The 18,213-nt window shown below is 40.7% G+C and overlaps 1 protein-coding gene across 11 annotated transcripts in view; it reads left to right on the forward strand.

Moving 5' to 3' along the window:
• DTX3 (deltex E3 ubiquitin ligase 3) overlaps positions 1-18,213 on the forward strand; it is a 97,982-nt gene that overhangs the window by 71,745 nt on the left and 8,024 nt on the right. For all 11 annotated transcript variants that reach the window (XM_077297754.1, XM_077297763.1, XM_077297761.1 and 8 more), the window contains one exon: positions 7,392-7,609. In XM_077297754.1, coding sequence (XP_077153869.1) covers positions 7,392-7,609 — 218 coding nt within the window. The remainder of the gene's footprint in view (positions 1-7,391; positions 7,610-18,213) is intronic.

Genomic DNA, 18,213 nt, shown 5'->3' on the forward strand with positions numbered 1-18,213 from the left:
GGCTTGTGACTATCCATCATCCTCTTGATTACATTCCAGAGGTTTTCAATTGGATTCAGGTGTGGAGATTGGGCTGCCCATGACAGGGTTTTGATGTGGTGGTTTCTTAATTTTTGCCAGACCTGTACATGCACACTCAGTTTAACAAAGTCTGCATATATGTTCTCAATTGGGAGAGGGGAGCAAGCTGCTGCCAGGCATCTCTGATCAGAAGTATTGCTGAAAGTCAATGCACATCTGTCAGGAGGAGAGCCTTTAGGCCTGCATATACATATGCTAGTTGCCTGGATTGACTGACTTTGCCCTAGAATCATAGATTGTTAGAGTTGGAAGGGACCTCCAGGGTCATCGTGTCCAACCCTCTGCTCAGTACAGGATTCAATAAATCATCCCAGACAGATGCCTGTCCAGCCTCTGTTTGAAGACTTCCATGGAAGGAGAATTCACCACCTCTCGTGGCAGCCTGTTCCACTCGTTGATCACCCTCACTGTCAGCATTTTTTTCTAATATCTAATCTGTCTCCTCCCATTCAGTTTCATCTCATTGCTTCTAGTCTTTCCTTCTGCAAATGAGAATAAGTCTTCTCTTTTGCAAGCTAAACATCTCAAATCCTCTAACCGTTCCTCATAGGACATTGTTTGCAGACGGCTCACCATTGTGGACACTCTTCTCTCCGTATGCCCAGGGAGGCAGAACATCTCGAGTCATTTACAAAACGAAAGCGCAGAAGGAAACTAGTTTTTAAAAGATTATAAATGTCGTAAAGTTACAAGAAGGGGATTGTAAGAATGGAGAAATAGGATGGAGTAGAGACATGGTGGCGATTTAGGGGAACCAGGCCGGCTGACCAGTTTTCTGTAAAGCAATGGGTTCTTCTGTATAATTGTAAAGCTCTGGTGTTTTGATGAATATTGCAGTCTATAATCGTGCTGTGAAACTAATTCACTTGATCAAGTTGATTAAAGTGGAAATGCCCTTCTGGCTGAGTGCTTCCGTAATGACTTATACATGCTCTTTGCTTCCAGGACTGATCTCAGTTGTGTCTGCCCAGATATGTCAAGTGCTTAGTTGGTTGAGTGTTTGCAAACAAATGATACATAATGCAAGACCCCAAAAACAACGTGACCTTTTCGTTGCTGTTATCCGCTACGTATTAATTGGAGCTGGTAAATCCATTTCTGTAATGGTTTGGTCACTAGCTATCCATGATGCTTGAGCTCATTGCAATTGGTCTTTCAGTTTAATAGACTGGTTGCAAAGTATGAAGTTATTTTCATTTTCAGTGATCAATTTATTTTTTTCTAGTAGCAAACAGTTGAAAAAAAAATCCTACGGCTAGGCTAGGTTCCCAGGATGAGTTTTTTTACGCTGTGTATTTTAGAAAAACTACAAGTAACCTATTTTACTTAATGGGTGCAGAAAATCTGCATCATTAAAAACTCAAGAAAAGCTCATCATGGGAACGTATAAGGAGAAAAGCAAAGTTCACTGCCTGTCGCGTTTAATTTAGAAGGGGTCCGCGAAACCTGGCACCTCCACCGATCAGCTGTTATCAGCACTACACAGTGTATGGAGCTGTGCTGTACTGCACTGGTCATTGTTTACTTCTGGCCACCACCAGTGCTGTTAACAGCTGATCAAACCCGCACCAGTCCGATATTAGTGACCTATCCCAAGGATTAGCCGGACAATCAATTACCGAATGCAAAAAAGTACATAAAAAAACATGTTATCAATGTTCTCACTCACCCACTGATTTTGGCCTGTTTCTTCCTTTTCTTGGCAGCAAGATCATAAGTGTTGCTATCACTTCAAAATAGCAAACAGCTGCTTGAATTTTATTAAAATCTGAAAATGACCAAGCACCATATATAATGGGTACGGAAAGTATTCAGACCCCTTTTAAATTTTTCACTCTTTGTTTCATTGCAGCCATTTGGTAATTTCAGAAAAGTTCATTTTGTTTTCTCATTAATGTACACTCTGCACCCCATCTTGACTGAAAAAAACCCCGAAATGTAGAAATTTTTGCAAATTTATTAAAAAAGAAAAACCATCCGTACCCACTGTATTTACAGGACTTGTTTCTGGCCTCTAGGGTTTGGTCTTCAGGATTTTGATGCAGTTTTTGAAGCTGAAAATCAGAAGTGTCTTCCATTTATGATCCATTTCTGGTTATGACTTCAAAAACTGCACAAAAAACCTCAACATGGAAGTCTAACCTTAAGCTCAGACTATTGTAAATTTACAGCACTGGGTTAAAGCTCTTACATGTCCCATAAAGCAGGAGCAGATCCCAGGGAGAAGACAGAAGTGGTTTATTACGGTTTCTGTCTTCTATTTTGCCAACTACAGAGCACTATCTGATGTGTTTGGGCCTCCCAACTTTATAAACTGTCTGATAGATTATCCTGAAACACAGTTTTATCTGAAGGACAAACTATGACACTTCAACATCGCACCATACTTACTGTGACAAGCAACTTGCAAAAAATCCAACTGACTTTTTTGTTTTTGCATCTTGCTTGACATGGCCACGACAGCCTGCAGATCACAGGGTGACCGCTTTCACATACATTACACTGCAATATGGCAGCAGCATAGTGTGATATCTGCGTGCGAGACATCTTGTTCTTTTGTTTCTGGTGCGTTGTCAAGCTGCCCATAGACTGTAGTGGCAATACAGGGGCACATTGGGTATATGTCACTTTTATTGTCAAGGGCAGATGTATCCCACTGTATAGGCAAATACAAAATATAGTAAGTTTTTAACCTTTCACATATTGATAAGGCTGGGGCCACACAACCATTTTTCTGTCATCCGAGAAAATCGGTCTGATTATGCTAATCACGCTCTGATCAGAGTGTGACCCAATTATTATTGGAGCCAAATTGTGCATGCTGTGATTTTTTCCTCGGACCAAGTGGTCTGAGGAAAAAATTAGACATGTGCAGTCACATACTCGTTGAATAACATGGGGCGAGTGCTGTCCGTCAAAATGACTGATAGCAGTTGTCTGATTTTTTCGGTCGTCTTCACGAGATCTTGTAGTGACAACTGAGAACCACAGAAGCCGACGCACCCTCGGGATTGAAATGGTTAACTGTGAGATGAGTACTTGGAAAGGAAGATGCACATGCCTTGTCCAAATACAAGTGACTTCACCCTCACCCTCCGGCCAAGGTCGTGAACAATTAGCGTTTAATACCCTCTCTCCATGGTTATTGTGACTCGAGTGCACGCAGTGTATGTCTTCATCCATCAGTGCTTTGGATGAGATTTTCATCAGTGCTTGGTCACAGTTCATTTTTACCAACAGTGTGGCAGCCAGTTTTCTCACATGAGGCTATGTGCACACAATGAGTAAATGGATGCAGAAATTTCTGCAGCTCTTGGCAGGAAAAATGCCACAGGAAAAGGCACGTTTTTGCCATGCGTTTTTGACTGATTTGAGTGATGTCAGTGGTGAAAAAAGCGTTTCAAAAATGTGCCGAGAATTGACTTGCTGCAGATTATGTTCTCCACCAAACCTGCAAGTCACAAATAAGCAACGTGTACATGACACGTCACGTTTCTTTTTCACGTTGCTGGCATTAGGATTGTTTCAGGTTTTACTAGCAAATCTGAATGGCAAAAACACACCAAATGTGCAACGTGTTCACAAGCCCTAAACTGTAAAAACCAGACCGCACATGGTGGGCATCTGTGTACTGTCCACTTTTTTTTTCACTGACCCATTGAATGGGAGAGTTTCATCCATGATTTTGATTATAAATGTACACGTCTCCTTAAAGGAAAACCATAGACAATAGTGAATGTGACACACGTGAAAAACTGATGTTTGAATGAAGCCTTAGAGTAGACTATGTAGGGATGCACACTATTGAGAAGGGGAATAGAATTACCCATTTAGAATCATAGAATGTTTGAGTTGAAAGGGACCTCGACGGTCATCATGTCCAACCCCCTGCTCAATGCAGGATTCACTGAACCATCACATACAGATGTCTCTGAAGACTTCCATTAAAGGAGAACTCACCACCTCTCCTGGCAACCTGTTCCACTCATTGATCACCCTCACTGTCAAAAAGTTTTTTCTAATATCTAATCTGTATCTTCTCCCTTTCAGTTTCATTCTATTGCTTCACGTGTTTCCATGTGCAAATGAGAATAATGATGATCCCTCTACACATCCCTTCAGATATTTGTAGACAGCTATTAAGTCTCCTCTTAGCCTACTTTTTTGCAAGCTAAACATTCCCAGATCCTTTAACCTTTCCTTGTAGGACATAGTTTGCAGTCCACTTACCATCCTGGTAGTTCTTCTCTGAACTTGCTCCAGTTTTTCAATGTCTTGTATAAAATGTGGTGCCCAGGACTGGACACAGTATTCCAGGTGAGGCCTGACCAAGGAGGAATAGAGGGGGATAATTACTTCACGTGATATAGACTCTAAGCTTCTGTTAATACATCCTAGATCTGTGTTTGCCTTTTTTGCTGCTGCACCACACTGTTGACTCATGTGCAGTCTGTGATCTATTAGTATACCCAAGTGTCTTTCACACGTGCTGTTGTTTAGTTCTATTATTCCTCCCATTCTATAGATGTAGTTGTCTTTTTTCTTGTCCAGATGTAGAATCTTGCATTTCTCCCTGTTAAATACCATTCTATTATTCACTCCTCATTGTTCAAGCTTATCTATATCCTTCTGAATCTTTTCTCTGTCTTCTCTAGCGTTAGCTATCCCTCCTTTCAATCGTCTGCAAATTTGATTACCGTAGTTTACCTTTGGTTCCCCTATTTAGATAATTTTCTAAAAATGTTGAACAATACTGTGAATAAAACACTGCCTTGTGGTACCCCACTTGAAACACTTTTCCAATTGGATGTACAACCATTTATTACCACTCCTTGAGTACAATCACTGAGCCAGTTATGAATCCACCTAACTGTAGCCTTGTCAATCCGTACTTGCTCATTTTTTCAATAAGGCAATAAAGATAGTTGACAAACATTCATGGATTTCTATGATAAATTAATGAGGAGTATTAATATTTCATGGAGAATATGAATAGACCCTAGTGAAGACATGCCAGGAGAGATAACTGGTCCGCTTTACTCAGCTAATTCTGCCATTTGGGTTCTGCTAAGTGTAGTTTGCAAAGAACAGAAATAATTTCATACAGACAGTGTGGTCCTCCACTCACCTTTTAACGTTGTGCAGTAAGTAGGCACAACTTTCACTTCAGGTGTAGCACCAGGAATGAGCGGACCCGTGGAAGTTTGGGTTCGTCAGGTGCAATAGAACTTTAGTCCAATGTTTGGTTCGGGTTCCTGAACTGTACCTGAACTTGAACCAGGACCCGAATCCCAGAAAGCAATGGGGACCCGAAATTTGGAGCTGGAAAACGCTCTCTCGCATTCCCCCTCTCGGAGGGTTCGCTCATCTCTATGTAGCACCAAAACATAAGTGTGAGTTCCAGGAGCTTCAAGCCATCATAGTCTGACAAGCAAAATCATCCAACTCGACCCCCAGTCTGAGCATACTCTTATGGGAAACAATGAACTATTTGCTTGCAGCGATGCTTCAAGAAGAAGGGTCATAGAATTCAAGTGGGAGTGAAAAATGACCACTTTATTGGAAATCACATGTACAACGCATTTCAGCTCTTGTAAACGAAGCTTCAATTAGGTACCAATGATGAAGGAATCTGAGGGAGGCTCATTCATTATAACTGAAATGCGTTATATGTGTGTTTTACAATAAAGTGGTCATCTTTTCACTCACACTTGGATTCTGCAAACCTTCGTCTATGGAGCATCGCCGCAAGCAAATAGTCCTTTTGTGCAGTATTATATTTTGTCTTCAAATGTTAAAAATTATTTTATTTATTTTGTTCGGGATGGTGAAAATTTCTAGACTATTAGATGCCAGATTAAAGTAATCTGAGCTATAATTTCTCTCTTGAAATATCTCCTATAACATGGATCAGCAACCTTCAGCGTTCCCAGCAGTTGGACAACCACTCTGAGGCTGCCATGGCCTGTCAGGTGGCTGTTATGACAGTTTCAGGTTATAGGTTTTCAGCAGCAGGTTGCTGATCTCTGCCCTATTTTATTGTAGCTTCTTTCCACAGACAGATCGCGTTATGTTGGGGAGGGAAGAATCCATCCTGTTTCCCTCTGGGAGATAAGCCGATGCCAGAAGTCTGTCACTGGCTGTCTCATAGAGTACACAGGAACGTTCTACCACGTTGAGTATTCCTGTGTATGGAGGACTCGTGAGGTAGAGCTGACAGCGAACGATTGCTTGGCCGACATCTTATGTGTATGGCAACTTTAGTCCTTGACTACATGGAGACTTTTTGGAGCACCACAACCACAGGATCCTGCAGGCCAATGTATTTCTTTGGACTTCATCTGACCAGTTGCATTTCCATCTAGTCCAGGCCTGAATCCAGCATTTTCTATACTTGTGTGACCTTATGGCTTATATCAGGGGACGGTCTGGCTTCTGAGTCCACTTCTATTGCTCTAATGGATGGTCCAAGAAGTATCGTTTCCCCTTGTGGAGAGTGACATGTTAAGCATGTCGAGATGAGGAGACTTAGAGCCGCAATGCTCCTCTGAGAAATATGCAAATTGTCTCTTCAGAGAGGAAGAGGACTAGAACTCTAGTTTAATGGATGTTGTAAGCTTGGGGCCAGACCTATTCCCAGTCTTTGTAGTGTGACATTCGTAGTAGGAACTGATGAGCAACATGTGTCTTTAGGTACTGTAAGTAACCTGCACATGTGCGGAACCTTACACGTAACCAAGACCTAAGTCATATATAAATCTGACTTATAAATTAATTGTGACAATTAGTATTGGTGCTGCTGTACAACAAATGTGTTAAGAATTGTGATCTACCGTAATTTAGTACAGTAAAGCCTCTGTGAATCCTGGTATTGCTGTGTGACACTAACCTACAATTTCGCTGAAGTTTTTATGCAGTTTTTGAGCCAAATCCAGAGGTGAACAGAGCAAGATCGAGAAGTAGAAGTCCTTTTCTATGTTTCACATTCATTTTGAATGCACTTATGGCTTAGGCTGAAAAACTGCATCAAACTCTGCAGTGTCATGTATGTTTTCCCCATGTTTGGGTGGGTTTCCTCCAGGTTCTCCGGTTTTCTCCCACACTCCAAAGACATACTGATAGGGAATGTAGATTGTGAGCCTCATCGAGGACAGTGCTGACGATGTTTGTAAAGTGCTGCAGAATATGATGGTGATATATGAGTAAGTAAAATAAATGTCTATAATCAATAGTAGGTATTTTGGAAAGGTAACCAATATGTTGTACTATTCATACCACTGTAGACTTCATCTCATACTTTGTTCCTGCAGTCAGAGCACCCAAATCCTGGAGTGAGGTATCCAGGAACAACTCGTGTGGCGTATTTACCCGATTGTCCAGAAGGGAATAAAGTGCTGACACTCTTTAAGAAAGCATTTGACCAACGTTTGACCTTCACCATTGGGACATCAATGACCACAGGAAGACCTAATGTCATAACGTGGAATGACATTCACCACAAGACTAATTGCACAGGAGGACCACAGTTGTAAGTATTAGCATTTATCGATTTTATTCCTTACGGCATACACTTGGGATTACGTTTAGGTTTTCTTATATTTTAATGCTGCAGTCTTTTTTTAGGTGCTTGTATTTTAATGATCAGTACCAGCATTTTGGTTGACCGCCATGTCTCACTGTATACTAAAGCCACCTCTGTGGTGCAAGCTGGTATTTTTAGTGTCTTTGTTGATACTGTTTTCATGGATTTTTACAAGTTAAAGTAGCAGTGATTTTTTTTTTTTTATTTAGTATTATTAGTTCCCTATTATAGATATAATTCAGATAGCGGTGCCTTATTTAATTTCTTCCTTTTTATTTGAGAATTCATGGATTCCTTTTCCTAAATTGGTCATGTGATCTTATAGTGACCCTTTTAGAATTACATGCCTTTATATTATCTTCAGAGAGTCAACATCTTAGTCACCAGAACTACTGAATGATGAAATTGTATGGGCTATACAACAGAAGATCTGCACAGGAAGGGGATAGAAACTCCTAGCACAGTTACTGATGATGATTACACAGCTTCTGTCAGAAAGTCATGCTGAATATGCCTGTTCAGCCTCTATGAGAGTATCTATTTATATAAATACGTTAAATTGTCTGTCATCCACTTCCGTCTGGACGTCCTCGAATCCCACAATCCACCACGCCGCTCCGGAAGTACGCTGACCGCCATATTGGAATACCCAAGTGATGGCACCCACTGGTGGTACCAGTCGGTCCGTCGCTCCCCGTCTCCCCTCTCTTCTGTCCGCCGCTCCCCCTCTCCCCTCTCTTCTGTCTCACTCCCCGTCTCCCCTCGCTCCTCTCCGTCGCTCCCCGTCTCCCCTCGCTCCTCTCCGTCGCTCCCCGTCTCCCCTCGCTCCTCTCCGTCGCTCCCCGTCTCACCTCGCTCCTCTCCATCGCTCCCCTCACTCCTCTCCACAGCCCTCTGCTCCCCTCACTCCTCCCGCTGACAATCCTAGCGGCGGCAGCCATGTTGGTGGGACAGAGTGCTGATCGCCGCTCACATGGATGAGAGCAGGCGCGGCAGATGGATTCCGGAGATGCTGCTCTCTGCGCTGCTGATCTCGGGGCTCCTGAGTGCGGAGGTGCAAGGAGCTGAGAGCGGCGGAGATGGTCAGAGGAGAGGAGGAAATACCGTATACTATGATGGAGGCCCGATGCTATCGCATCGGGAGGATGTCACTTGCCGATTGGGGCAGGCTTTGCATCATGCCCCCATCGGCACGTCACCACCCTCCCGATGCGCTAGCATCGGGCCTCCATCTAGTCTATTTATATAATTGCCTTGTAATGTATTCATTTCCTGTTCTGTCCAGATGTCACCGTATCCCAGAATTCCAAGCGGAGAAAGTTCACGGACTGCCATATTGGGACACCCAAGTGATGGACACTGCTGCTGGTACCAACCTATTGTGTGGTACCACAGGTGAACACCATCGCACCACACACACACACTCACTCAGCCTCTTTCGCTGTACCACCAGCGGAACTCTGTCGTGAAAACGCCGCCATCGGGATCAGCCGAATGATTCACTGACTGTCGCCATCTTTGTACAGAAGGAGCGCATGCGCAGTTTTAATGTGACCGCTGCTCTCTGTCTGTACAAAGATGGCGCGGTCTGACTTACTGTGCCTGCGCAAATTACGCGCAGGTGCAGTGAATCATTCGGCTGATCCCGGCGGAATATGTGCAACGTGTCTACAGGCAGAGAAAACCGGTCACTTTAAAGGGGGTTTTCCCACGAACGAAAGTTAATTTTATAAATTGACTGTCTGACCGTGTACGGAGCATACCACATCTCCTGGGCAGGGGAAGAAGCAAAAGATAATACTCACATTACAACAGGGGATCACAGTGGATTCATTTTGTGAGGTAAAATATTTCACTGACTGTTTTAAAGAAATATTTTACCTCACAAATTGTATCCTCTGCGATCTCCTGCTGTAATGTCAGTATTGTCTTTTGCTTCCTCCCCTGCCCTGAAGCTGTGTTATGTTTGGTACACAGTCAGACACAATTTTTTAAATGAACTTTTGTTCATCGGAAAAGCCCTTTAACCCCTTAAGCCCCGAGGGAGGAGTGCTAAAATTTCTTTGATATTACCTGCGTTTATTTGTGGAAAAAAAGAAAATTTTGAAAATTTTGCCACTTTCCAAATTTGAATTTTTATACCCTTAAATCACAGAGATATGTCACACAAAATACTTAATAAGTAACATTTCCCACATGTCTACTTTACATCAGCACAATTTTGGAACCAAATTTTTTTTTTGTTAAGGAGTTATAAGGGTTAAAAGTTGACCAGCAATTTCTCATTTTTACAACACCATTTTTTTTTAGGGACCACATCACATTTGAAGTTATTTTGAGGGGTCTATATGATAGAAAATAACCAAATGTGACACCATTCTAAAAACTGCACCCCTCAAAGTGCTCAAAACCACATTCACGAAGTTTATTAACCCTTCAGGTGTTTCACAGGAATTTTTGAAATGAACAAAAATGAACATTTACTTTTTTTTCACAAAAAATTTACTTCAGCTCCAATTTGTTTTATTTTACCAAGGGTAACAGGAAAAAATGAACCCCAAAAGTTGTTGTACAATTTGTCCTGAGTACCCCGATACCTCATATGTGGGGGTAAACCACTGTTTGGGCACATGGCAGAGCTCGGAAGGGAAGGAGCGCCGTTTGACTTTTCAATGCAAAATTGACTGGAATTGAGATGGGACGCCATGTTGTGTTGGGGAGCCCCTGATGTGCCTAAACATTGAAATTCCCCACAAGTGACACCATTTTGGCAAGTAGACCCCCTAACGAACTTATCTAGATGTGTGGTGAGCACTTTGACCCATCAAGTGCTTCACAGAAGTTTATAATGTAGAGCCGTAAAAATAAAAAATAATATTTTTTCACAAAAATGAACTTTTCGCCCCCCAAAACTTTTTATTTTCCCAAGGGTACCAGAAGAAATTGTACCCCAAACGTTGTTGTGCAATTTGTCCTGAGTACACTGATACCCCATATGTGTGGGTAAACCACTGTTTGGGCGCATGGCAGAGCTCGGAAGAGAATGCAAAATTGGCTGAAATTGAAATGGGACGCCATGTTGAGTTTGGAGAGCCCCTGATGTGCCTAAAGATTGAAACCCCCCCCACAAGTGACACCATTTTGGAAAGTAGACCCCCTAAGGATCTCATCTAGATGTGTTGTGAGAGCTTTGAACCCCCAAGTGTTTCACTACAGTTTATAACGCAGAGCCATGAAAAAAAATATTTTTTTTTCACAAAAATTTTTCCCTGATGTGCCTAAACATTGGAAACCCCCAATTCTAACTGAAACCCTAACCCAAACACACCCCTAATCCCAAACACACCCCTAATCCCAACCACACCCCTAATCCCAACCACACCCCTAACCCCAACCACACCCCTAACTCCAACACACCCCTAACCCTAATCCCAACCATAATTCTAACCACACCCCTAACCCTGACACACCCCTAACCCTAATCCCAACCGTAAATGTAATCCTAACCCTAGCCCCAACCCTAACCCTAGCCCCAACACTAACCCTAATGGGAAAATGGAAATAAATACATTTTTTTCATTTTTTAATTTTTCCCTAACTAAGGGGGTGATGAAGGGGGGTTTGATTTACTTTTATAGCGGGTTTTTTAGCAGATTTTTATGATTGGCAGCCGTCACACACTAAAAGACTCTTTTTATTGCAAAAAATATTTTTTTGCGTTACCACATTTTGAGGGCTATAATTTTTCCATATTTTGGTCCACAGAGTCATGTGAGGTCTGAGGACGAGTTGACGTTTTTATTGGTAACATTTTCGGGCACGTGACATTTTTTGATCGCTTTTTATTCCAATTTTTGTGAGGCAGTATGACCAAAAACCAACTATTCATGAATTTCTTTGGGGGGGGGGCGTTTATACTGTTCCGCGTTTGGTAAAATGGATAAAGCAGATTTATTCTTCGGGTCAGTACGATTACAGCGATACTTCACTTATATCATTTTTTTTATGTTTTGGCGCTTTTATACGATAAAAACTATTTTACAGAAAAAATAATTATTTTTGCATCGCTTTATTCTGAGGACTATAACTTTTTAATTTTTTCACTGATGACGCTGTATGGCGGCTCGTTTTTTGCGGGACAAGATGACGTTTTCAGGGGTACCATGGTTATTTATATGTGTTTTTGATCGTGTACTATTCCACTTTTTGTTCGGCGGTATGATAATAAAGCGTTTTTTGCCTCGTTTTTTTTTTACGGTGTTCACTGAAGGGGTTAACTAGTGGGACAGTTTTATAGGTCGGGTTGTTACGGATGCGGCAATACTAAATATGTGTACTTTCATTGTTTTTTTTATTTAGAAAAAGGAATGTATTTACGGGAACAATATATATATTTTTTTCTTTATTTAGGAATTTTTTTTATTTTACACATCTAAATATTTTTTTTTTTACTTTCTAACATTGCCCCCGGGGGGAAGGGGGGGGGGGGCATCATGTTATAAGGTCAGATTGCTGATCTGACACTTTGCAATGCACTATGTCAGATCAGCGATCTGACGTGCACTGCTCCTGGCTTACGAGCGCCTGCTCTGAGCAGGCGCTTGGTAAGCCACCTCCCTGCAGGACCCGGATGCAGCCCCGCAGCCATTTTGGATCCGGGGCCTGCAGGGAGGAGACGCTCGGTACAAGGTGAGCACATCGCCTTGTTCCGAGGGTCTCAGGGAAGCACGCAGGGAGCCCCCTCCCTGCGCGATGCTTCCCTATACCCCCGGAACGCTGCGATCATGTTTGATCGCAGTATGCCGGGGGTTAATGTGCCGGGGGCGGTTTGTGACCGCTCCTGGCACATAGTGCCGCATGTCAGCTGCGATAGTCAGCTGACACCCGACCGCGATCGCTGTGACGTACTATCCCGTCCCTGGGAATTAATTCATTAAGGGGTTAAAAAGCAAATATCAACGCCAACATGGCTCCTCCTAAAAAGTATGCCAATGACAATGAAAGGAAAGCAGCAAAGGCACAACGTTGAAGACAACAATGGGCAAATGAGACTCTTGAAGAGTAACAGCATCGCTGGGAAAAAAACAATGCATATAAGCGTAGGGGTCAAGCACATGAGTCCCCTGATGCAAAAGTCATTAGATTATAACAGGATATCATTAGGCAACAAAAGCGTCATATGCCTGCCCCCATCGTGACATTACTGCCCTCTAGATGCGATTTCTTCGGGCCTCCATCTACTATTTGTAATAATAGCTTATCTAGTAAAATTTATATAGAAGTATCACTGTTACCACTAGAGGCAGGAGATAAATGTAACCCTAGCTGCCATGTGAGGCTGCGCTGATGCATCATTGAATTGATGGGAAAGAGTAGAGAAATGAAATGCAAGATGAGATCTGGAATTCAAGACAATGTCCAAAGAGGAGACTGAGCTGCAGAGACACGAATATACCATATAATGGGTAAAAGTTAATTTTTATATGTAGATTTTTTTAGAGTTCATGTGGTATACAGATGACAGTTTGTTGGCTGGAAAGCTGAGCACTCATTACTAAATGATATACTTGACCTGACATTTCAGTTCTCCGTTACCCATATTAGCCATCTGTGCAGTAGAAATCTGAAATAGTTGTAAGTATGGTCTGCAGATTGCTTATAGTGTTCTTCTAACCAAGCAAACAGCAATGAGATTTAGCAATTAAAAGGAAAGCTTCTGGCCAATATGGTGGCCAACGCGCTGGCATCTCTGCTCCTTTTTCAGCTAGCAGTAGGGTCAGCTTCCTTGTCTGCCTGTTTATAACCAAGTGCCACTCTTCATGTGCGCATGAACTTGATGTCTTCACTCATAGACTGTCACTGGGCCCCTTTTTTGATGTATGGTTTTCATAAAAGTTGTAATATTTCTCTTAATTGTTGAGTGAAGCACGGCTTTGGAGAAGCAAGATGAAGGACCTGAAGGTTGTGCAATCTGCACTGTACTCATACGTTTTACTCATTATTTACTCATGATTTGTTAGGGTTTTCCAATTTGTTTGAAAAAATATTAGATATCCTTGATTTTTTTTTTTTAGTTGTCCTAAAAAAAGGAATACCACAATTAATTAGATAACCAAGTATAGAGCATGACCAATAATATCAGGAAAAGTGCTTTTTGAATGATTTAGTCCTATACATGAAACACAGAGCTCTGCAGGTCACCATCATGACAATGGGCAACTGACCAAAAATAAGGGAGGTGAAGGTGTGCTGCCTAATAAAGTGAGCCACCTGTCAAGTAGTTTATGCTGCCTTAACCACAGATATTAAATCATAAGCTTATGATCTAAATCAAAATTAATAGTGTTACTATGACAGTAGCAAATCAAAAGTTGCCAACCATACCTATTTACACTTTTGAAGGAAGGCAAGCAAGATAAACACTTAGAGCATAAAAAAAAAAATCTTATTAAGGGAAAATATAAATGATAACAAAAAAATTAAAAGCAAAAGCAACTGTGCCTCACAAGATAGATGAAGGCCTGACAGAAAGAGGGCCTTGTGCGATCTCATACAATAAAAATAAAATACAAATACCAGTAAAAGGAATAAAACCTCTAAACAAGGAATGTGTGGCTGTCCACAATATATGTCCCTGCATAGCATACAGGCAGTAGCAAACAGTAACAAAGTGCAAAAGTGCACAGAAGTAGCCAACATATAGATCAAAAGATAAAGTGACAGTGCACGCAGGAGAGTTATAGCACATACATGGCCAGTATAAATTAATTGCATTACCTCTTAGTGGTATTTAGGCATAAGCCAAGGGTTTAGTCCGGTGCTCCCTGGCCCCGACGTGCGTTTCGATAACACTTACTCGGGTGGGCCCTCTTTGCAAGCAACTGTGCAGTAGAGTGAAAATCTGGATCAGGGACCAATTCCTATATCTGTCTAGACTAAACCTGTCTAAGGTTAGGTTCACATGTCGAATAATCATCCCTTAGAATGGATCCAGCAGCAATCAGTAGGCAAAAAAGTTGTGCAAACACAACTTTTTTAGTCTGTGTTCAAAAAACTCTGCCGAATCCATGTTTCTAACATTGAAGTCTATGGAAAACGGATCCATTAATTAGTCATTCATTTCTCTTTTCACTTGTAAAGGATCCGTTTTTTCCTTACAGGATTTTTTACAAATGGACAAAACAGATGGATAACTGATCCATTTTCCATAGACTTCAATGTTACAAAAACAGATCCAGCAGAGATCAGTTAAAAAAAAAAAAAAAAGGATTACTGCTGTATCGTATCTAACGGATCAAGCTGTGCCAGGTGGGGAGAAGGCAGTGAGAAGCTACCCAGCAGACACGTTTACTTGTGTCTATAGGGAGATTCCAATTATTAATTTCAGTAGAAAACTGTGGTAGAGAAATAGCAAATTTTGAAAAGTGTGTGTAGCTTAACAAAAGGGGGCATAGGCTAGCACAGCCTGACAAATCTACTATAACATACACAGGACTGGAGTACATTTCTGCTGTAATGTACACACTTTTTCTAACAGATTATATAATTTACACCACTTTTATAGCATAAATGTCGTGAAAACGTGAGTCCGTGCTGGGCCATGGCCATTTCCATTACTCTCCATATACTTAAGAAAGTTGGTGGAACTAGGAAAAAAAAATAGTAGCACCAAAAATCAGTACATTTTGCTCTATTTTGTTAAAAATGTGCTACTTTTTAATGTTAGTTACTTGATGATTACCAACAATAGCTCTTTGTAATGAGGAAGAATGTTTCTATTTCATACTTCCCATAGACAGACATGGAAAAATCTGCTGACATATTCCTTTTAACAGACAAGTTCTCTATTTCTAGTCTGAAATACAATATGTGTTTTTTGAGTTTACGTATACTTACATTTCACTTCCTGATTGTCTCTTCCATATTACTTTTTTTCTGCAAATTCTTAAACCAAAACCATGGCACTAAACAATTTCTTGGATTTTTTTCTGCTTTATTTATCACAGTGTTGAATCTAAGTTCATGTAATTAAGTACTTTTTAACACTGATCAATAAGAAAGAATAATGTCTATGGGAAAACCAATCTCTACAAGGCAATCTATGTTCATTACATTGATTAAACGCAAAATAACTACATGCAATATTACTCAGTCCTACTAATGTGATATTAAAATCATCACTGGAACAGGTACATTAATTGGTTGTGAAAGTCATATATACTCTAGTTAAATGCGGAAAAATTGTGCCGGCGAGCTGTTTCCAGTGATTGAACGATCGAAATATAGATATAAGTATATCTGGAAGGTCCCTTTGATGAAGAATCGACTTCTTAAAGGTAAAAGATACCAGAACATTACTGATAAAGTACCAATGAGGAGAAAGATGCAATGATTATCACTATATATATATATATATATATATATATATATATATATATATATATATATATATATTTATATATATATATATATATATATATTTATATAAGTTTGGTTAACAACAACAATAAATCTGCCTTGACCATGCTAAAATCTATGAAGTTGGCTGAAGACCAGAGACAATCCTGAAAAGGCAGTACAGTCAGTTTTACTGATTTTGTTGTGAGACGTGCACGCAACAGTTCGTACTTTGATGCTTCACCAGTTAAAGGTGACCTTTCACCAAATGTTTCGTATTGAATTAGACACACTAAGCAATAATGGCTGCAGAGTGGAATAAAATGTTTTTGTTTTTTTTTATTTTCGCCTCTCCATTGCTGAGATATAAGCTATCAAAGTATTTGACACCTATTGAGTTAAGTTTTGTTAAGTCCAAGTGGGAGTTTTCAGATAGTTTTCACTGGGGGCGTGTACTTTTTCTCCCTGTGTGATGCTAACCAATCATAAACAGGCTACAACACTTAGGAGAAAGAAGAACACGCCCCTAAATTAACTTAGAGCAGTTAACTCATTAGGTGCCGAATATTTTGACTGCTAATAGGAATTGCAAACTGACTTTGACCATAAAAAGCCAAAAGGAATGTATTAAAAACCTCAATGTTAAGGCTGATATCACACATGCAGTTTTTGTGGCAGCTTTTTGATGCATTTTTTGAACAATAGCTCGAAATTGATTGAAAAATAATGGATAAAGGAAGGCCTTATACAAAGTGATTAAAAAGGATGGTGAAAAAGTAACAGCTCATAGTTAAAGTAACATCAGTGGTAAACAGATAGTGACTGAAAATCACAGTAAAGTTGGCTTAGTTGGTTATTGTGTTGGGTGAAGTACAGTATTTCGAAGCTGCACGGTGTTTGTCATGGTAAAGTCCGAGCTGCCCAAAGACTTCATAAGAGGCAGTGAACAGGATTTAGCACTGACTTGCTGGGCTAAGTTCAGCTATGAGGGAACCTTTCATCTCAGTGGGAAGGTCAGTCACAACAGCCATAGAATTTGGGGTTTAGAAAAAAACATGTGCCATTCCATCAGGCACATGAGGGACCCACCCATAGTCTTTTATTCAATGATTTGGTTCTAAAGTCCCTTCATTTTTACCGACATGTTGTAGGAATGGCTTGTGCCACAGTTAAAGGACGTTCTACCAATGTAGTCTATCGGCAGGATGGAGCACCTTCATATTTCCATGTGGATGTTCTCCAATACGTGAATGAAACTCTACTGGAAAGTTAGAGGCCACACTGGAAACAAACAATGATTCACCATTGTTACGTTGGCCTCCATGATTGTCAGATCCATCACCCTTCGATTTATTTCTGTGGGGGCTACATCAAGGAGTCAGTGTATCTTCCTCCCACTCCCTCCAGCCACATGACCTGAGAGGATTCATCACTGAAACAGCGGAGTCCATTTGCGAGGATTTCCTGGCACATGTCTACGGAACTGGACTACAAGTGGACTACGAGACATCTGGCATGCCACCCATGGATAAAATGTGGATACATACTATGTCTTTTCATGTTAGTACATTTCTTGCATGTTCTCTTGGTTATGAATGTTGATGTTGCAATTTTGCTTCATCCTTTGTGAATCATCTGTCTTTCCCGCTGGATCCACTTTGAACTTTGACTCTAAAAACTGCATATGTGATCTCCGCCTTAATAAAAAAAGCACAAATTCCTCAGCTATGACGTTCTTTATGACTTGAATGCCCATTGTATAGGTGCCAGGTGCCCACACTATAACGCAGAAAAGTCAGCTAGTATTTATTAGTTCAACTGAATGCAGGTACTTCTCTGGAGTTGAGACTGAATGTTTCGTATTATTTTACACAGTTTAGGATTTGTTTCTCAGCTTATATTTCTTTTATATAAAAGTATAAACTACACTGATAACATTTATTTCTAAAATGGTGCAGAAATAAAGTGAAGTATTTGCTCATGATAACCGTTGAGGTCGCTGATTTTCATTTTCTGCCTCTTTTTAGCTGATTTTCATTTTGAGCCTCTGAAAATTGAGTTAAAATTTGATTGCTTGCTATGGATTACTAATCAAATTTTTCTTTGTAGAAGTTTTAAAGGGAATCTGTCATCAGGTGTAATTTGTGGATTTT

Source organism: Ranitomeya variabilis, chromosome 3 (assembly GCF_051348905.1).
Source record: "Ranitomeya variabilis isolate aRanVar5 chromosome 3, aRanVar5.hap1, whole genome shotgun sequence".
NCBI lineage: Eukaryota > Metazoa > Chordata > Amphibia > Anura > Dendrobatidae > Ranitomeya > Ranitomeya variabilis.